The sequence below is a fragment of the Clavelina lepadiformis genome, chromosome 3 (genome assembly GCF_947623445.1).
Source record: "Clavelina lepadiformis chromosome 3, kaClaLepa1.1, whole genome shotgun sequence".
In the NCBI taxonomy this organism is placed as follows: Eukaryota; Metazoa; Chordata; class Ascidiacea; order Aplousobranchia; family Clavelinidae; genus Clavelina; species Clavelina lepadiformis.
Genome location: NC_135242.1, coordinates 8,516,647 through 8,538,315, shown reverse-complemented (window position 1 = coordinate 8,538,315; position 21,669 = coordinate 8,516,647). Strand labels below are relative to the sequence as shown.

General features: G+C 35.0%; 2 protein-coding genes across 3 annotated transcripts; one reads left to right on the top strand and one right to left on the bottom strand.

The window, feature by feature from the left end:
- Positions 1–1,840: 1,840 nt before the first annotated feature.
- On the bottom strand, positions 1,841–11,129 carry LOC143449336 (monoglyceride lipase-like). 2 transcript variants are annotated; one of them, XM_076949491.1, is made up of 8 exons: positions 8,699–11,129; positions 8,444–8,552; positions 7,863–7,969; positions 7,557–7,693; positions 3,768–3,875; positions 3,499–3,588; positions 2,913–3,128; positions 1,841–2,779 (listed from the first exon to the last, which is right to left on the bottom strand). In XM_076949491.1, the coding sequence occupies exons 1-8, from the start codon at positions 8,712–8,714 to the stop codon at positions 2,678–2,680; spliced, it is 885 nt and encodes a 294-aa protein (XP_076805606.1). In that variant the 5' UTR covers positions 8,715–11,129; the 3' UTR covers positions 1,841–2,677. The 2 variants fall into 2 exon arrangements, with proteins under 2 accessions (XP_076805606.1, XP_076805607.1); XM_076949492.1 differs by lacking the exons at positions 7,557–7,693; positions 7,863–7,969; positions 8,444–8,552; positions 8,699–11,129 and adding an exon at positions 5,946–6,737.
- A 2,555-nt stretch (positions 11,130–13,684) lies between these two features.
- LOC143449334 (uncharacterized) lies at positions 13,685–21,228 on the top strand. Its single transcript, XM_076949487.1, has 16 exons — positions 13,685–13,871; positions 14,129–14,404; positions 14,595–14,714; positions 16,125–16,233; positions 16,373–16,452; positions 16,950–17,073; positions 17,282–17,416; positions 17,711–17,851; positions 17,998–18,158; positions 18,305–18,430; positions 18,712–18,864; positions 18,935–19,069; positions 19,292–19,381; positions 20,153–20,290; positions 20,433–20,505; positions 20,605–21,228. Exons 2-16 carry the CDS (start codon positions 14,142–14,144, stop codon positions 20,770–20,772), a joined length of 2,016 nt encoding a protein of 671 aa, XP_076805602.1. The 5' UTR covers positions 13,685–13,871; positions 14,129–14,141; the 3' UTR covers positions 20,773–21,228.
- The last annotated feature ends 441 nt before the right edge of the window (positions 21,229–21,669 follow it).

The following is a 21,669-nucleotide window of genomic DNA, read 5'->3' as shown; positions in this document are numbered from 1 at the left end:
AAGTTTCCTGGTAAAACACAACCTTCACCTCTATATTGAAGTCAGATTTCGCCACATTTGGGCCAGTTTTTAACTTCTTACCCCACACTATACTGACCCTGGAAAAGCTAACATTTTAAATCCTTTCCATACAATAATCCTGTACTGTATCAAGACTCTCTAACCACGGGCTGAGAAGGCAAGCAACTAGCGTTGTCGAGTGCCAAAAAATCAGCAATGATATAATCAAATCATTTGACAAGAAATGCTAACTAGGTAAAACACCGCCCTTTGGTAACGCTAACTGTTTGTACAAGACCTTGTGTAAATTATTGCACAATCTCACACGAGACCCTGTCTGACTCTGTAGTTGTATCCTTCCTATACAACTTTACCATATCAAGACTCAACAGATGGATTGATATTTTTCGAGGCAGGGGATAAAAAGATGTAAAAACACAAAGAACAAAGGCAAGGAAAGCGACAGTTTCAAATTTCGGCGAGAAAGAAAGAAAGAAAAGAAGTAAGCGAAGTGGAACAAACGAAGATTACAGATAGATTCAGCGAACGCATCGCCCTTGCAGGAATATTGGCCACTAATGCCCACTATTAATAAACAGCAATAGCGGGGAAGAATGATTGGTGGCTAGAATTCTACACTAACTTGTAAATTGCAGGTTTAAAGAAAACTATGCAATTCCATGCAGTTACCCGTATGTTACATAACCAGTGCATATAAAAACGATGGTATTGTACAATAAAAAGCAACCAGGTTGTTATGGTAGACTGTACATAGTGAGGCAAACACTCACAAATACTAATTTTCAACTCCCACTGATATACTTATATGCCAGTGGTGGGCAAACTGCGGCTCGTCGGCATGTTTTTTGTGGCTCTTCTAGTCGAATCGTAAAATTCCAAAAAAAATGTAAAGACTACCAAGAGTACTGTTTATGAACATTTCTCTCTTTTTCTTTTCTTTATTTAGGCCAGCATTTCGTTTTTGACGTAAGGTTGAATCGTCCGCAGGTTGAATACTTGAATCGTCCACGGGTTGAATCGTCCGTGGGTTGAATCGTCCGGGGGTTGAATCGTCCTAGGTTGAATGGTCCTGGGCTGAATCGTCCGGGGTTTAATCGTCCATGGGTTGAATCGTCCGACCACCGTTACAAACAACGTCAGTTTTAGTTTTACAAAAGTTATGCGCTCTTGGAGCTTAGCAGGACTGAACACAACATAAGTAGTTCACTAGTAGTGATAGGCTTAACTATCGTGTTGTAACATAATAAACTAAATCTAACTCACTATTTTCCAACTACAGCACTAGCACCCCCTGGGGGCGTTTTTAAGTTTTCAGGGGGCGGCAAGACCAAGGTGCGCGGTATGGAGGACTTTGTATATAGATTAATTATTTAACCGTTTATAACCAAGTTTTGTGCAAAAACTAGTTAATGAATTAATGTAAGAAACCTGTTCCCTGCATGCAGGGAAATAGGAAAGTGGCATTGCCTTATAACTTTATTAAATTTTTAATTCCATTGTAAGTTTGTAACCAACTACTATCAAGGTCATCACCAACACAAAATCTACATGACGGACGCAGTAAAGATTCGCGATTTAAAACAGGGATCCCGTTAACCAACTTCACGCGACTCCTTCCCTATCTAACTGTTCAGATAAATACAAGTAAATCCAAAATCTGTGCCACCATCATATCTGTAATAAATGCACGGCATACGTTAGTTAGAGTCATTTTGGCAGACAATAATACAAAAAAAATGTGCATAAATTATTTTAAACCATTATTCAGCTAATTACAATATTATTAGTAGCCTTACAAGGCAATCTCCACACAACGATACAAACTTTAAATTAAAAATGTTTAATTTCGGGATTATAATACAATGCAAACATGTTATGTACAGCATGTAAGCTTATTATTACAAAATATTTTACGCAATCAGTTCATTTCAAAAATTGAAAATGGTAATTATTATTTGATAACATTTGTGCAATTATTTCCTTAAAATGATCAATTTTAACACTTAGTTGAAAACACAATAATTCATACACAATCATCAGTTACAAATTTCCTCCAAATACCAATAAATTTTTTTTTAATGTAATGCGACATACATGTATCTCATAGTACAATATACTCATAAATTTGTGTAAACACAGGTTGCATAATAACACAAACTTCGCGCATAATAAAACGGCAGAAAATATTACCTACAACAAACTTGATTTGCATACCAGCAACAAACTATCACCACAACAAATTATATGCTGTGTATTGTTTTGGGTACAGCGGATGTTTGGTTCTGATAGTTAGCTTAATTGAATAATTATTGAAATAAAAACACAAGGTAAAAGGATTAGTTAAGATAATAATACATATTAAGTTAATAAGGCAGGCACTTTGCAACACAAAACCACGTTGCTTCTGGTTTCCTTGACAAAATTTCTATGATGCTAAAGTATATCGCTCTGTTTACAAATACACTGTGCAAACGTTGAAGTGCAAAACCTGGAGTTTTAATACATCAACAGATAAAAACGAAACCTGAAACAACCATAATGCTTAGCATCTGACAATCTATGATTTTAAAGAGGAAAGGTAAAATATGTTAACCAACACACTCATTCTAAAAACAATACATTGAGGTTAAAGTAATAAGGTCATTATAGAGTTGCACTACAACAAGCGCTTTTCAAACCACTCCTTGACATCTGCCAGAAACTGTTCTGGTACATCATTGATTTCATGAATCAATTCATGGTAACCCTCTTGATAAATCTAGAATGCACATATAAAGAGCCATTTACATAAAGCAATGCCTAGCAGTTAAATCTTTGACAAACTTTAACTGAATTTTAATGTAAAGGTACAAAAATCGATTTCAGGAAAATGGCCAAGGCAAGTCAATCACCTTGAACGTCTTGTCTGAGCTCTTGGCCTTTACGTGCATTTCTTCTGAAGCAGAAAATTCGCACAAACCATCACTCGTTCCATGTATTAAAAGAAACGGATACGAAATTTCAGGCAGAACTTTTTTGATGTCTTCCATCATTCTGTGCATCTGATAAGCAGTGCATAATAAAACTTTTCCATGGTATATTAGCGGGTCAGTCTTGTAGTTCTCTACCTGAAGAATAATTTGTCAAATGGGCATACCGAATCACAACGATTCAGGGCGCAAAAACACATCTAACTAAAAGTAGCCATAGCAAAACAATGACCATAGTCAGTAAAATCGAATAAATATTGCTAAGTCGGCACACAACAACAAAAACTACATAAATAATGGACACGGCAAAAATGTAATAACTTTAATACATTAATTTAGGAGAGTTGTGATAGATCATGGATGAAATGCACTTAATTAGCTTCGCATGCGACATTAAGACCTTGCTGTGTCCATGATATATTATTTTCAAGTATACATTTTAACAATCAAACAGCAAAACTTAAAATTGAATTTTTTCTTATTTTGCGAAATGTAGGCCAAACCACACCTGTTCCTTATCTCTTGATATAGTGTTAGGATCAATTACTCCCACCCCAAGATTTGGAAACCACGAGGACAGATATCTCATAGCCATAAGCTAAAACAAAGGACAATATCAACACAAAAATACTATAAAACTTCAAAGAGCATCTTCTTTAATCAATTTTGATGCGTTCTAAGAGGATTAGGATTTAAACAAAATCATTTCTATCATGAGACATATTATGCCACTGTATGTCTGTATATGTACGACTGTAGTTTTTAACTTGTACCCACCTGTACTGATGATGTTTTTTGACATGATTCAATTAAAGGTGCAGATAAAGCCACACACTTGAACAAACCTGGATTTTGGTGAGCAAAAAGGATAGATAAACCTGCACCCTAAACAACAGTAAACAAAGTAAGCGTTGCTCAAAACCTTTCCTTTAAAACCTCACTTCTGAAGAGTATAATAGATATATATATGTATATAATAGTTGATGATTCCGTTAGCCTTATTACAAACCAAACTGTAAATAACCCTAATCAGTCAGACATGTAAACGACTTATTGCTCAGAAAAATCTTTTTCACCAAACAACATTACTAGTTTCTGTTTAAGTACACAAGCAGACCAAAGTAAGATAAAAATATACTACCTAAGGGACCCTCATTGTCAGATTTTAGTGGATGTTTAGGTGCCATGGCAACCAAATTATGAATTGGGCATCCAACATTGAACTGAATGGATGCTCACTGGGCACCCATGGTTTTTTAATCATTGGTCTTCACTGCAAAATGAGGTTGACCATGAGGCTAATGTCTATATCAGTGGTTCCAAACCTTTTTTGGTGTCGGGGCCGAATTTCAAACTTCAGAGTACGTACGGAGCCGCATGAAAACACTCAAGTAATTATAACGAAAATTTTAAAGCATGTACCAACGAATAGCAACACTAACAAGAAAAATAACACAAATCAATTTAATGTCCAACTTGGCATTGGCTTTGAGCTTTAACAACTTTGTCAAAGCGAGGCGCAATTGTGGTTTAGGATTCAGGAGGCCGTTTATGATTCACAATAAGTAGACAATGGGCCATTCACAACAGTATAAAGTAGGCTACAAGGTGTAACTGTATGATGTAAAATGAAAAATTTGTAAACAATTTAGACCTAACGCTATAAATTTAGACCAATTTTTGACTTTTTTTGACAAGTCAAAAAATAATCGCCCTAATTATTATAAATAGATTTTTAATTTTTTTGTGGGATTTTCAGGGCTCATTGAGAGCCGCAAGAAGGCTAGCTTGGAGCCGCGGTTGGGAACCACTGGTCTATATAATACCATTGTTTAAGGTGTGATCTGTGTCAGGCTATTATCTGCACACAGCATGAAGAGATTGTTTTAAGAGATGAATTTGCAGGAAATGACTCATGGCAATTGTGACCAGACCATTGAGAAGAAAAAGAGCAGAGTATTTATGAAATTTTAGACCAAAAAAACTGCATGAGCAGCATGATTGATTGTGTCTGTTGGCACTTTAAGCTTAGTCTTCCAAAGTAGGGCATCCAATTTTTTCGAGGGGCACCCATTTTACAGAGCCAGGAATCCCAGGATACCCAAGGACATTCACTAAAATGAGTTAAGGGTATTTACTGTGAACTACGGTATAGATATCTAGTGTATTGTGTGATGTTGTAAATGATATGAAGATGAATTCTAAACCATGGTCACGTAAGGTACTCTAAGTCTGTAGTGTTTTTTCGATAGTGGTTGAAGCACCAAATAAAATACAGCACTACGAAAGAGTATATTGTAAAATGAAAAATATAAGTTAAACCTAGAGTGCCATATTATATTCTCATACCTATATTGTTATATCTTATATTTTTTTTATTGTGCTATATATTGAATTAACATAGTTCAGTCACCATTAGTACTAGAGAAGTAAGAACAGTTCTGTCTTTGGTATTGAAACTTTTATCATGCTGCGTTTGTCTGTGGCGCAACTTATAACATTTTCATTAAAACTTTATAAGTCAGTGTTCAGGACTTCAAATAAACTCCTTGTAAAGGTTGCTTGTTTTTACCAGCAATAAACTGACAAACTTTAAGCATTCTGTAAGCCAGATTTCCAGCATTTAGGGGGCCAAGAAAAATATAAAAAATACTAGTATGCATTGATCAAAGGCCCAAGTCCAAAAACGAGTTGACCTTTAATCAAAGAAAAAATACCAAAATGATACACAATGATAAAGCAGTTTCTACCAAAAATATGTCACCGAAAAACACAAATGTAGCAATAGTAATGACATTCGTAGTGGAAATGATGACATTATAATGTAAAACAAATGTGCATGACGCTGGTCATGTATGAACAGAATGTTTCATGTGGGCGACAACTGATAAGGAATACACATGGCTAACATACTTAATAGCATAAGTAGGAATATTCTATGCTGCAGTAGCTTACAGTTGGTGTAGTTATACTGGTGAAAGTAGATGCATAGCTGCAGCTCACTGAGCTCAATCTTGGTTGTTGGCGCCAACCTTGCCTGGTAGTCGACTGGTATTTACTCAAATGCTTCACTAGTACATGCACTGTCAACTGAGCCATTTGTATTCTAAAAATAAACATCACCTGCAACTTTGGAAAAGATTTCCTTTGTAGCATTCTGTAGGACCATGGAATGTACTTGAACTATCAATTAAAGTATTATTTATATTACACCGGCCAACAAAAAAATTTGGCATGAAAAGTGATCATTTTTTTGATATAATTTGATGTCATTGATATCAAAAAGGAAAATAGTTTTTCAGACTGGCTCTAGTTTAAGATAGTTCGCAATTTTTATTTTTTAAACATTTAGGAGAAATTATCTTTATTCATATGCAAATTGTAAAACGCCTCTTTTTAATCAAGTTACCTTCTATTTGTAATTCATCAAAAATACTGTCTTTACTTGTAACTGTAATCAAGGTAAAGCAAAACATAAAAGCAATTGAAGCATTTAACGTTTTCCTTTAATACTGTAACCAAGTGCTTCATCAAGCCAAGCTTGATTTCAAGCAAATGCAGGATCATGCAAGTTTGCTTTATGCGTTGTTAAGATTTTTTTTCTCTGAAGTAGCTGCACTAGTTTAGATGTTAAGGTCGTAGCTTCTATGAATTCAAGAAAGCATGATTACTTCCTAAAAGCCCATTGCTGTCCCAGCTAAAAGTTGACTAAATTTAAACTCAAAACGTATAAACCAGTTGTGTTTTTCATACCTTTCTGTGTATCTATGGTGCTCTTGCAATACTAGTTACCAATCAGGATATTAGCAACTGCCCACTGCCATTACTCAGTGATGCGAATCAAAGCTTCTTTGCAGTTGTCAGTGAATAATCTCCATATAATGTTCTTTTTATACTTTGCAGGTCTATGGCTACTGGTGGCTCTTGCCTTTATTAAAACACGCAATGTTATTCTCCACACTGGACAAATTTATGGTAAGATAATTACAAATATTATCCAATTTAGATAGATTATTGCCTATTTCACCTAGACATGAAAACATATCTTTACAAAAACAACAGTCCGGATTTTATTTATTTGACTGCTTTCTGGGGCAAAAACATTGCATATTTTGTAGACTTTATAAGTAACTTTAGCCTTATTCTAATGTTCTAGGTTTACAACCACAGTAGCCTTAATAAACGAAAATGGTTTTTAGCTTCAAATCTGTTTGATTTACACATATATATTCTTTACAAAAAAGAGAACTAATGTGAACTTGATGCTTAAAGAAAATATAACCAGTCATATTTAAAGAGCTAAGATGCCATAATGAACCTGTGAAGAAAATACGGTATTTTATAAAGCATGGGCAACGAAAATTTATGTAAAAATCACTCAAAAAACAACCCCAGGAAACTATCTTTTCATACCAATTTACTACGTCCAATATCTCACTAGTAAAAGTAAGACCATTTCTGGAGTCTGCATCGCAAATTTACCCGAAAAACAATCTAACACATTGAGCTTTTAAAAACAATTTTGCTGGTCCCTGATTATAAATATGATAAATAACTTGGTCTTACCATAGAATGAGCAAAAAGATAAAGTGGCAATCCAGGATATTCAACTTTCATCAAATTCACATGATGCAGAAGATCTCTTATTAATATGTTGTAGTCATTGACGGCCACATGGGTCCCTTCACTTTCACCATGACCAACTGCTCCAATATACAGTACATTATACACAAACAACATGAATGAAATCAATGCCTCATTATTGTTACAAAGCCTTGCTACTTTTGCTGAGTGAGATGTGCAATTGTGCACTGTACAACTTGTACTTATGTCCTTAAATACGTATATATAATAAAGCCATACACATCTTACCATGGTCATGAGAAAAAGCATAAAGTCCAAGGGCGTTAAACATTTCAGCAACTGGGTCATACCTTGCACAATGCTCAGCATATCCATGGACGATCAAGACTAAACCTCTGTACAAATCAATTGTAAGTAAAGATAAAGACAACAAAAACATAGCAATTTAATCATAGAAATACTAAAGAAACTGTATTACGAAAAAAATCACTCCCAAACTAGAACAAATGGAGATCAAAAGCGATATCAATGTAATCACTACAATCAAATCTTCAAATTTAAACTGCTACCAATAGAAAACTCTGGAATGACAACGAAGCTTTTTATTCGTTTACACTGGGCAAGTAACCTTTCCTAAGAAAGCTACTGGTTTCTAAAATTTATGGTTCTGGATCTATGGAGAAGTATGCAAGATAAATACAAGGGTATGTATATTCACAATACAAAATGTATCAGCAAGTTATAAAATCCAAAATTTACAAAACAAATATAACAGATCAGGGTGAAGAAAAGGCTATAGCAAACAAACTAACCATTGTATTAGGTGTATACTGTATAGTTTATTAATTGTATACAGTTATATAACACACTTTGGAGGATCTTTTGGTTTCCAATGTTTACAAAAAATAAATTGCTTGTCTTCATTTAAAAAATGACGCACATCATCAAACGGCTTTCCGCTGAAAGTAGTTTTGGTAGCTGCATTAAAGCACAAAAAGTCAGAATAGAAAATGACATAAGAATGATTCTGCTTAACAATAAACATTAGTCTTCATAATACTAATCACATTTTTTGTTCTACCAGTTCCGGTATGTGTAAAACTCAATTTACACCAAAATCTCACCTTTTTCGGTTTCCATCTCAAAGGTTAAACACAGAAAAACCAGTCACTAACAAAAAACCAAAAGGTAACAAGTAAGTGTACCTGTAAAGTAAAATTTTCTTTTTTCTTTATAACCACGTTAGTGTCTTGCCTACCTAAATCGCAATAGATAACCAATGTTTTAAGAAAAAAGAGTGACTATTTCACCACATAAAACACCTGAACTGTTATTGAGAACTACAAAGCAAAGTCATAAATACTATTGAAGACAATAATTAGCATATTAAAATCCAAAGATAACGCGATGATAAGAGAAGATATTACTGAAAGAGAAAGCGCAAAACAAAACAAACAGAGTGACAATTACACCTATCCAACAACATTTGTGTTCATGCTTACCGGTAGCCTACTTAATGATTAGACAAGAAAAAGTAAGGGTTAACAGAAAATAATAAAGAGCTAACCACTGATAAAAGACAAAAAAGATGACACAAGATTATAAAACGAGGACAGCTATGAGAGCAGAAACCGCAAAATAAGACAGCCTTCTTCAATGACACAACAACAGATTTTTTCCATTTATGTTGTCACTGGTGTTCTGTGCAACCAGTTTTTTTCCAGCCGGCGGTGTTTTCTATTTGGAGTGAAAATTTTACTGTAAGTAGGTCATGTGCCCCGCAGTTTAAGATATGCAGTTCGGTTAGGAGAATGGTACATGCAAACAGTTGATTTAATCTATTTAGGTGTGTGAAGTCGAATCGCAGTTGAAAACGGTTTGACTCCTGTTCAGGTTTGCATCAGGTACACATTCATTCCGCTCCGGGTTTAGATTCAACAAGCTTGCTAATATACGGTTTGCTCCTGTTTCGAAGAACATTATCCAGCTAATCATTTTTTTAATTTCTTCAATTACACTGCCGAAGTAGCAATTCGTTAGTTCAAGGAATTTCATCATGAGTGGTTAAAGGTTTTCCACGTTTTAAAATAAGCAAAAGAAACACGTTTTCTATAACTACTGGATTAAACTATTGTACTGAAAAAGTGGTTACAATGCACCACTCTATATACCGCTAGAGGACTAAGAGAACAAAGGGCACTAAGAGAGCTATGGGAACCTAAGATGTATATGGTAAACTGTTTGCTTTAAAGCAATTACTATAATATAAACATATGTGTTTTTAATATAGCAGCGCAAAAGTTGTAGCACACGCACAAAATAGAGGGACCCAAGTTTGCATGATATCTGCAGCATGTTTGAATGTAATAATTCGGTTTGTATTTACTTCTAGTTGATTATTTTAAATTTTGCTTGACATACCAAACAAAATTAGCCCGTGTAACAAGCCACAGATTACATGTAAGCTCTTACGCATTATATGTCGCATTCTTTTTTGATGAGGTATCTAGATGTCATATCGGACAAGTTCAATGCGTAGGATTCAGACCACTGTAAAATAAGAACTAGGCAATATATTTAAAAAAAATTTTTTTATGGTGTAAATAATTTCATATTGCAATGGATTTTTTATTTTTAGGCATTAACTGTGCAGAGCGAAATTTACGATACTAACCGTTATAGCACAATAAAACACATGCTCACAAACAGCATATATTTTATTGCAACTATTGAATATGCAACTCATCCGAGGGAAATCTTTACAATCCAATGCCCAGAATGCTTGTAATTTAAAAAAGAATCAAAGTGGGTCGACAATTTCCATTGTTAAGTAGGCCTATAGGTGATCAAAAATATCTTACCACCCAAAAAAATGGCAGCGGTAACTTGGAAAGGGTCTATGGGTATGCAAAAAGTCTATTTAAGCTATATAAGGTTTTATTGAAGTTACATTTAGATTAGAAGGTAGCTTTAAGTTATTATGTTATAAAATTTAAGTTAGGTTAAGAAAAAACTGAAAAATAGCCTAGATTCCACAATTTTTTAGGGTGAAATATTGGTAGCCTTTTATATTACAATGAAGACCTCGAGTAGGCTTGCCTATGCTGAGTATGCTTGCCAATAGGCATACTAGCACTCGAGTGTCACTCAAATTAGTACTTTTATTGAACTCTGGCACAAAATTGCACGCTAACTCAATACTGTTGCACGTAGCTTGCTCTATTTTACAATGAAGTTAATTCGACCAAACTAGTGAAACACACAGTAGCCCTACCGAACGCACAAGAGAAAAAGGCTTAATAACTGATTCATTACATGAAATTATGTCATACTCATAATGGTCTGTAATATAAAACCTACAGTACTCTGTTTCAACAAGTGACGTGTTGATTTTTGACGCGCCCATAGGCGTATTAAGCTAAATATAAAAATTAATAACAGCATGAGGTATTTCATTTCCGCATTTCACTTAGCTGCATGCGCTGCACATATCTGGACAAAACTGTATAAAGCTGCACATAGCTATATCCATAAAATTACCTACTTCACGCAACTGTTTAAACTATGCAATGATTGGCATGTTCTATTTTTGCCATGTAAATAAAATGTAAGACTCTAAACTTCTTTCGTATTTTATTCAGGCATTTTCGTACCGGTACCACATTTATACGCATACGCGACTACCTGTGTTTGCACAAGTGCAAAGTTTGGTGTGTGTTTTTTCCAAAAATGAGGATAAGGAAAATTAAATGCAAAATATTCATTCAAACAAAATTAAATGATCGACAAACAAGATGATGTTCAGTAATTAATTACTGCTTATATTTATTCATGTTATGATGTTATTTCATTTCGTAGTGTTGTTTTTGGTTTAAATACGTTATAGATATGTTATTGGCTCCAGTAAGAACTGAAATCGGTAATTCCCCGAAAATAAACAGCAATTCTAAGGTAAGGGATCATGAAGAGCAAGTTAACATAGAGAAAAACATACGCTGTGCAAACTGGTGCGAAAAAGCGTCATCACGTGACTGTTGTAGACGAAAAATGGTCCTAAATGCACGGATTTGGTATGGAAAAAAATTGGCGATGCCACAAAAAATTTTGATGTTGTTAGATTTAGTCGGCTGTTAACTAGGACTGCCGGCAAAAAATTTATTATCCTGTATATGCAAAGTTGCTGTCTGGTAGCTGCTTATCTTGCTAAGTAAAACTTTACGTTTCCTATGACCAGTCTTCGGATATTATGATTACGCTACATTTTCCATCTCTTTCAAGTTTTTCTCTCAATTTTTCAGATCATGTATTGAGCTACCTGATAACGACATTTATGCTACTTTATTCTCAATTCATCTACTAACATTGAACTTGTAGAGGTTGGGGTCGTTTTAGGATGTAGAGGTTGATGCCGACAGATGCAGATACAGAGTTTATCGGTCTTAGCTTACGTTACGTTATTGACTTAGTTAACCTACTACATTAGTATCTGACTCTATTGTTGCGTGCGGTTAGAATTCTCTAACCTTATTGACAGCCGAACTTTCTTATTATTTTATAACAAATACAGTTTACCAGAAAAGGCTTTTATTGTAGGTGCTGTACACTTTCTCAATATTACGCATAACCAGAAGTATAGCAAAACCACTGCTATTAAGATGTCTATTGATTTGCAATCACCACGACTACCGTAGTACGGTATTACATCTGTCTATAACTTTACGTCTGCGCCATCTTGCACAGAAGTTCGAGCTTATAAAACATTGTGCGATGTGCCGGAAATATATGACAAAAAAAAGCATGAACATTTCAAAGCGTGTGAACGAGAAAAACAGTGCGTTTGCAGTTTCTTGGAAGCGACTTGGCAACGTACAAATAAGGAGCTTTCACACGAAATTATTTGTAGCAAGTTTACAAATATACCAACGGTAATTGCAGTGTTTATGAAAGCTAGTTCATTAACTCAAATAAGTAACTGGAAAACACATTTCCAAGAATGATGTGGCGGAACTGAAAGTTTAAAAACTCCAATTGTTAACTGGAAAACACATTTCCAAGAATGACGTAATGGTATTACAAAAGCCACCCAGGCCGCCACATTCCTCCCCCGCTACGGAAGGAAAAAGATAACAAGTAAAATGTAACATACTGAAGATGGCAATGGCGAGCAAGCACAAACAACAAAATGAAGTTATATACAAATGAATGAACTCTTACAGATGGTAAAATAACTACATAACAGAGGGTACCTCCGAGAGCAACAGGGTATGCAAATATAGTTTGAACTGGTCGTACAGCAGAAGTTTATCTGAAATTCTGCCTGCTTTGTCGTTAAGCGTCTCCAGCAAGTTGACAGAATGGACAGCAGGTGTGGCTGCTATCATGGAAAATATTTTCGTCACAAATTCAAGTTGTGGAACCAGCTCGAAGATCTCCTCCATCCGCTGGAACCAAAGGAACAGATCATCAGCCGAATTGGTTGGTTGTACCGGAAGAGCCAGGATTGGCACTGTAATGTCTGGTCCCCACACCCGATATTGTCTGTATATCGGTCGGAGCACCGTTTGTTGTAAGCCTGCCAGAACAGCGCGTTTGGGCAGGGGGGCAAGCGAGCCTTGTTCCCCAGGTCTGACGATTCGTCCGTGTGGAACGGGAGATGAAAGTTGAACTGGTGAATCGGGGGAGTCGGGAAGTGTGAGGTCGACAAAAGTCACCGATGGCAACGACCCAGCCGCAGTAATTGAAGTGATATCGTCAATGTGAACGCCAGCGGAGCAACCAGGAACCATAGACATTTCGAAGTTGTTTTGGTAGCAATGGCAAAGTCTGCGAAGAAACTGGAGGGGTTGAAGGCGGTTTAGGCAAACTGAATCTCCTAATGAGATGGGTTGAGACAGCTAAACTCATGCGCGGGAATAGTGAACATGCAAGAAGGCTGGACCATTGAAAACGATACAAGCACAGGAATAAGCTACTAAGCATGCAACGAAGCAAAACAGTTACAAAATTGAAAGCGGCGACAAGGGAAAACGGCAAAATTGTACATGCAAAAGACATTAACGGTATTGAAAAGCAAGGTGATACACATAGTGAAACTTAAAGTGTGTGGGTGTTTGCGAAATCATCACGAGAAGATGAAGCGGGTGGTGCGTCATCCGAAGATCCAGACGGAGACGGTTCATCACGAGAACGCCGAGGCAAGGGCAACGGTTGTGGTAGCTGTGGACTTGCAACTGGCGCCTGCTGTTGGTGGCGCCAAGCGCGGGCACGGGATACAAGGGATCTGGCATACTGCAAATGGTGCGGAGGGCCGCCACAAACTTAATTTTGTTGTTTAATGTTAGTGAATTCGATGTTTTTTGTTCTTTTGCGCCTAACTGTATCGATCCTGGTGTGGTTAAACAGTACTGTAACAGCTTGGGTTATTGTGACCATTTGGATATGACCAAAATGGTCTTGTCCCAAGGTGATTATAATAAGCAGAGTTTGATGTATTATATTTTTAAAAACAAGACATACTTGATATCAATAGATATTCTTTTCTTTTTATGTTACAGCAAAAGAATAAAAATGCACTGTGGTATTATTTTACTGTTGTGTGTGAATCTGGTTTACGGTGATTTTTCAAATTACATGAGGCATGTGACAGAAGATAAAGCAACTAATGTTAAGTTTCCTAATGATCCCCATCATATAATTGATATTAATGAAATCGTTCCCATTGGACATCTACAACAATTTGGAAATCAGCGTCGACCAATTGGTCAAGTACCAGAATACTTTGTTTCACCTTCTCCTCGTGAATTATGGAATTTGCATGTGAAACCTTACAGGTATGTCCTTGGTCATCATTTACAAAGTTAATCTAATGCTTAAATGTTATAAGATGCAAATTATCCACTATTTCTACTCGTTTACCTTTGACATAAGTGCTGCTAATGATATGAATACATTAAAATCATTTGTATTTGTGGTTAAAAGTTTTTAAAGCTTAGAAACGCAGGAATATATGATATATTTTAGACCTGCTATTTTACGTGGGATGCTTGGTGGATCACCAGCCTTATCAGCTTGGAATGATGATTACCTTGCTGATGAATACGGAACGCAAGAAGTTCTTGTTGAAAAGAAATTAGAAGACAGGTTAATTGTTGCAATAACAAGTTGTTTTGCATTAACAATTAACATGGTATTTAGTAAAGGAGAAAAGTTTAGAGCATTACAATTTTAAGTATGATTACCCTAAAACAGTGGATTCCAACCTTTTTTGAATTTGACTCACTTTTCAAATATGATACATATCGATCGCCCCTTTTTTCCTATCCATATCACTTACTGTCTGTCTGTAATCATTTAATTGGTATTTAAGGTGGGTGTCGAATCTGACTTCACATAAATGTATGTTATTATCGACAAGTCGCATAGAATTCAGAATACATACAACACTTCTGTGCTGAAAAAACTTCATCGTCAAAGATTTTTTGTGTGAATATTTTTGTGATATGAAAGTGCAGGAGACGTAGCAATTTGTTGTAGAAGGTTCAAGTTCATGCTTCCATGGAAAATTTTAAATTTACATACATGCTCCAAAATGGTGTAGAATGCATAAAATTTTGCTTTCCTTTCATAAAAACAGATTGCCTAATAATTATTTTTGTAAAATTTACAATCTCCTTACTTCATCTACTGCACAAATCGACTAGATCCCTTTAAGTGTCTTAGAATACATAACATTTTATCCCAATTTATGTCATAATCTATGTGACGGTTGGTCACCTTAATTTAGTTGCATTCAATGTTGCTTTTGCCGGTTTTAGAAACATTTCTTTACTTACATTGTTTCTTTCATTATCCCATTAACACACGTGATAAATTCAGTACACTAAATCATTTTATTTCTGTTAATCTATATATCTGCTGTGTCACACACCAAAAACCACCATCGCTCGAGTTAAAACTTAAGCTTAGCCTGTTATTTCAAAGAGCTTATATCCTTATTTTCATGTCCTTATATAGAGCTAGTATCTCAGTCCTAAGCTTGACTATGTAGTCATCATCTAACGTCAACCATGTCAAAATAGCATTCTTTTTTACCTTACCATGCCAGAAATTATGCAGCTATCACTCAACAGTGTGATAATTTCTCAAAATGTTTGCTATAAATAGTTGAACAGCCAAGCTCATTCGTCACCTCGCTTGTAACGTGAAATGCTGTTGATGCTAATCCAACCTGTATTAATTAACAATTGCAATTCACATGTCATAGCTGAGTTTTATTTTTAATGCAAAGGTGGCATAACAATGCTATCATGATAATTTTAACAAACCAATAGTAGAAGTGAGACTACATGGGATAAGATTACTTTGTTGGGTTTTTTGTGTATTTACCCTCAGTTTACGAACCCAGAAATTATGTTCATGGCTGCCAGGTTGGGAACCACTGCTCTAAATAGTAAAGCAAAGAATTGTTATTTGAATAAGCTTCTACTGAAAATATCTGAGGTTGATCTTCTATCAAAAAATGCTTTTGAAATCTTACAGTATTTTTTTTAGGAAAACTGAACCTAAAAGAATGTTGATCGAAGCATTTCTACAGCAATATGAAAAGCAAAACTGGTATGTTGTATCAGTTTTGCCAGATGTCATGAAAAAAGATATAAAAGTAAGCCAAAAGAATATTTTGTCAAAGTACTTCAAATAAAGTAATTTTTATACATTTCTTATACAAAGATTAAATTATAGGCCTTTTTGGTTGTTGAATAATTGATGGCTATACAGACTGCACTGTCAATTTGTTGTAGGTTCCAAAGCCGTTGATGTGCAGTACCTTTAGAGCCAATTTGCAGGAGTTAAATCTGTGGATTGGAACCCATGGAACTCGGTAATTTTCTGTATTTGTAGCCTAGAAAGACTTCAGTTAAGCTTTACTAACCTATATGCAAAAGTTCACCTGGGCTTTAAGCTGATAAGCATGTACAAAATGTAATTATACATTCCTTTTGAATTATGCAACAAATTCATAGACAATTTATAAGATAACTTTCTATTATAGTTGGTACATCAACAACACATGTTTCATGCATAGAAAACAAATCAGTAATACCGATTTAATCGCAAAAAAAACTGGCAATTTTTAAATGCAACATTACATCCGGATCATTGTGGTTGTGTTTTCTATGCACCTAGGAAAATGCACCTGCCAAAAAATTAACATGAACTAGTGGTTAAAAACACTGCTTTACATGATTTTATAATTTTATGTGTTATACTTAGTATATTGTCGTAAATTTAAGCTCATACAAGTAGTGTGATTGAAATACAGGTAATGATTTACTTGTTTGATCCCAAAACATATGGTAACACATGTTTTACTTTTAGTTCCATGTTACACTACGATGCAGACAACATTATGCATTGTTTGGTTGCTGGAAGAAAAGATTGGATTCTTATCCACCCAATGTACAAAAATAAAATCGATATGAACCCTGGAAGTCCTGGACAGGTGAATGTTTTCATAGTCTGTCATCAAAGTTTTGCCAATAAATACTGACAAATACGATTTCAGATTATCATCGATGACTCTGTAAACAGTTACTTTTGCAGATAGTATAGTTCAAAGATCCAAATACCAATTCAAAGCGGGTAGTGTTGTTATTCTTCAAAACTAAAAACACTTTGAAAAAAGTATCATTATAAAAAAAATTTTTAAGCAATCGGGCTACTCCCTTTTTGATGTGGATAAACTCAATGTCTACAATAATCCTGATGTTGATCAAGTCTCTTGGGAGTATGCCTCACTTTTTCCGGGAGATTGTTTGTATGTTCCTCCTCAATATTTACACCAGGTATTTCATCATGATGTCCATATTATCTACTGTTCATGTCAAATTACTTGGAAAAATTACAACAAGTAATTTGAAAAATTCTTCATCAGTGGTTTTTCTTGAGAAATGTAGGTGCACTTGGTAGAGTTTATTGTATCTGGTTAATATCGTGGAAGTTTGAAATTTTGTGACAGTTTTTAACCTAACAAGTTATTAGGCCAGCTTCAGCACAACTTTATTTCATTAAAGTGTAACTCCAGTCAAGATCTGATCAGGTTCTCACTTTTACAAAAGCTTTTCAAAAATTCGTTACAGGTTCGTTCATACAATCGATCAATCTCTGTGACATTTTTATTTTATCCTGGCACAGAATTTTCTGATGAGGATTGCAATGATGTGGACCTGGACAGTTATTTAAGTTTGAAAAATGTTTTTGTCTACTGGGGCTATGAAAAAGTAAATCATATAGCAGTTTCATGGCTTAGATGTACTTTTTTTGACTAATAATTTATATTCAGTCATACTCAATCCTAAACTTTAATACCCAATAGTAATGGCAGGCAGTAGATCTTAGAACTGACTTGAATCACTGTGTTATTAAGGGCCAGGAAACCGTGGACATGGGTTATGGCAATCCATCAAGAGTGCAAGCTGATATGACAGCTTTATTTCATGCCCTCCATATTAATTCATTCACATGGCATGAATATATTTACATTCATTCACTCTTTTTTGGTGAGGATGATTTGGTTACAGCAAGCAGGTGGAAATAACTTGGAATTATCAGGAATACAAACATTTGCTAAAAATATCTTTTAAACTTGTTTCAATTAATAGGTGCTTAGAAACTAAAAAAACAAAAATTATTTTACCGTTACTTTTAAGAATGAATGAGCTTGCACTCTACAGGTTTGTATTCAACACTCTAGATGTGAACGGAGATAATGTAGTAAGATTAGCGGAAATGGAAAAAGTAAATGTAGAAAAATGGAAGGAAATTTGTAGAAACACTGAATCTTTACATGGGCCAACCAGGTATGCCGCTAATTTTGTATAATTGAAAAAGTGGTTTTTCTGTATCATAATTATCCAGGTAAAAGATATTAATCTTGAGTAATTTTATTTATTTCATTCACAAAACTTCACATCTTAGACCACAAAAACATGTATTGAATAAATATGAATGATGCCATGACATCGTGAATAGATAACTTGCAATTATGCACCTATGGAAGATAAATGACCAAATAAAAATATGTAGCAGTAGATTATAAACCTTATCAAAATAAAATGAACCAACTAAATGCTGTTTAAAGGAGAGATATGTTGAGCGATCCTCATCTTTCAAACATTTCATTGACTTTTAATCCGCGATCTCATCAGCATTATGATGAAGCACGTCTTGCATTGAAGTTTCTCAATCAATTGGTGCAGGCTCACGGCCAGAAAAATTTTTTGGCTTACACACAGTAAGATAGGCTTCAAGTGAGAAGCTGGATCAAGTTAGCCATCACATTGAACCTTCCCTATTCTGAATAGGTTTAAAAAACATGTTCAGTTGAAGTATGGAGATCCTCAAGATGCTTTTCTTCTTGTTGATGCAAACATGGATGGATTTATTCACAGTTCAGATCTCGAGCAAGTACCCATGCAATTTTTAAAATCGTTTTACAAGTAAGCCAAGCCAGAATTTTATCCCTTTGTAGTCATAGAAAAACTTTCTCACCTTAATAAAACAAAATTTTCATTTAACTTAAATTTTACCAAAAATACTTTTAAAAATTGTTTACCTGGAAGTAATAATTCTGTCTAGTTAGTTAGTAGCTAGTTAGTAATATAATTCTGGCTAGTTTTACTCTACCGTGCTTTTTTTTTTATTATTGCTATATTGCACAGTATGATTAACTTCTCGAACAAACGCATTCATGCTGATTTCATTGATGAGGAGCAGGTGGAAAAAAATCTTTTCAAAAATTTCTTGGCCAGGTAAAACCAAGAACTAAGTTCAATTTGAAAACAAACCTTTTAAACCAGGGGTGACGAACCTATTCGATGACGCGGGCCGCACAATTTTTTTAACATTTTGCATAATAATTAGCATTCAAGCACAACCGCTTCATTTGGCAGATTTTTAGCTGCTCCCGCGGCCGCAAAAAATACATCGATTGAGTGCGGCAATCTATTGAAGACATACTGCTGCGACTCAATTGTGCTATCAGCTTTTGATATCGCATTGCGCAAAGATTAGAAACAGGTGAAAGAAAGTTCAAGACTGCTGGTCTCACCGGACGCTTCGTTCAAGACTGCTGGTCTCCCGGACGCAAAATTTAACCCTAAATTCCGGACATGTCCGGAATTTTCCGGACGGTATGGCAACCCTAATTCCTATAAGTCCTATATGCCTTGCATGTATGGGCGTTTGTCAAATCGTTTGGTGGGCCGCACAAAATTGTTTGGCGGGCCGCAGGTTCGTCACCTCTGTTTTAAACTAATTTAATTCTCCTTTTTCCCTTATGGTATGTAACATTTTTTATGTTATAAATTATAATAAAACAAAATGAATAATAACAAAACTTACGCAAAAAATAACAAAAGTTACAGAAAAGCATTGCCTTGCTATGATCCGTGGGGTGCTATAGTGTTACCAAGAAGCAAATAAATTTCTGAATTTGATTATTTTAGAGTTAAAACATTTGAAGTAGTTTATGTCCATCGCGCTGATTGCTGCTTACTGTGCTCTAAATATTTATATGTTAGGTGTGTGAAAACATTGGAAAATATGACTGAGGATACTTTAACAGCTGAGCAGTTTCGTGAAGTCTTTCAAGTTCAACTTGCAAATGGCATGGGTCATATTGACCTCTACAACCTGTTCCTACTTCGAATATTTGATTGGTTGGTTTATGAAATTCATTTACATAAGTGCAATGCCATGATATTGTGAATGTTACTGTAACTGTTAAATATTAATGTAGTTTATGCGACTGAAAAAAAGGTAATGTAATTATTCAAGGATAAAATGTTTTTTTTTGTGCAGGAATAACACTGGTTATGTAAAGAAGTCTGTTGTTAAAACGATCCTAACTTACAAACAAGATGAAGACATGCTGGTATGCGGTATTTAAGTCCTGAGAACTGCTGTAACCAGTAGAATAACCAAACTGATTTTTTGAGTTTGTGAAACGAAAGCAGTTATTGTTTGTTTGTAGGCAAACAATGACGAAGGAATTGAAATAGCACGCAAGATATACAACCCAGGAAAAATTACTCACCAGAAAGCTCTCCTCCTGGCAACATGGGCAGTAATTGAGCTTAAAATTCATTTCGGGGATCAGTTTGAAGAGAAAGAAGTCAAAGTGCAACGCGATGAGCTTTGAAGCCTTAATCATTCCACCAACGTGTAAAACGAATTGTAATTGCTTTCATGATAAAATACATTTCATGCAATCTCCGTCAAAGTATTGGCAGGTGTAGTAAATTATGCAAAATAATTGTTTTGCTCATTATGTTGACAAATAATCTACATAATGCTGAGTTTCAAACTAAGTTTTTATATACAAATACACGTTGCTGCTTTCATCTTGTGCACCCTCTCCCCCGGTGTTAATGTTGCACCTTGTTTCTTTGCATATAGTAGGAATTCAATGATGCAATTTTTCATAGCTTTTCTTTTCTTTTTTATCGTTACATGTAGGCCTACATTTATTTGCAGCAATCGTTTTTGCAGAAGAGATTATGTTTGCATAACAGAGATTACTTTTTGTCTAAAATATGATTCTTCAATATGTGCCGTTTGATATTATTACTCTCCGAATAAAAAGGCTTCAAAAGTTTTATGCATCATAAAATGAAGTTGTTGCTATTATCGTTAAAACTTTTGGCACAGTGGTAGCTTAAATGGAACATTTTTGGCCAGAATGAAGTTTATCCTGAAAAGTATTTGAACTAGGCCAACTTACCCTTTCTTCTATAATTGCTTGTAGTGTTTTATGTGAAGGGACATTAGCAAAAAAATTTTTTCTTTCTGTCGGCCTGAAACTGAACTAAACCAAACCCCGGATTTTAAGCAATTTGTACTTGTCTACTACTAAACATCTCGGACGCTATAGGCTCACTTATAAAGATGCCGTATATGCTATTATTATGCTTGTTAAAAGGCCTAATTTCTTTGTTTATTTTATTATAAAGTGAAATTACTAAAAATGCAATTAATCGAAAAATCCCGCATATGGCTCTCTGAAACTTTGTATGTCACTTCAGTATGGCTTAAGCTA

Coding starts and splice junctions, on each gene's coding strand:
- LOC143449336 (XM_076949491.1), bottom strand. Junction 7,694..7,862: donor TGCTTTTTCTCATGACCATG/GTAAGATGTGTA, acceptor ATATTGGAGCAG/TTGGTCATGGTGAAAGTGAA. Junction 2,780..2,912: donor GCTCAGACAAGACGTTCAAG/GTGATTGACTTG, acceptor TGTGCATTCTAG/ATTTATCAAGAGGGTTACCA.
- LOC143449334 (XM_076949487.1), top strand. CDS start 14,142: ATGCACTGTGGTATTATTTTACTGTTGTGTGTGAATCTGGTTTACGGT. Junction 14,715..16,124: donor GAAAAGAAATTAGAAGACAG/GTTAATTGTTGC, acceptor TATTTTTTTTAG/GAAAACTGAACCTAAAAGAA. Junction 17,417..17,710: donor CTCCTCAATATTTACACCAG/GTATTTCATCAT, acceptor AATTCGTTACAG/GTTCGTTCATACAATCGATC.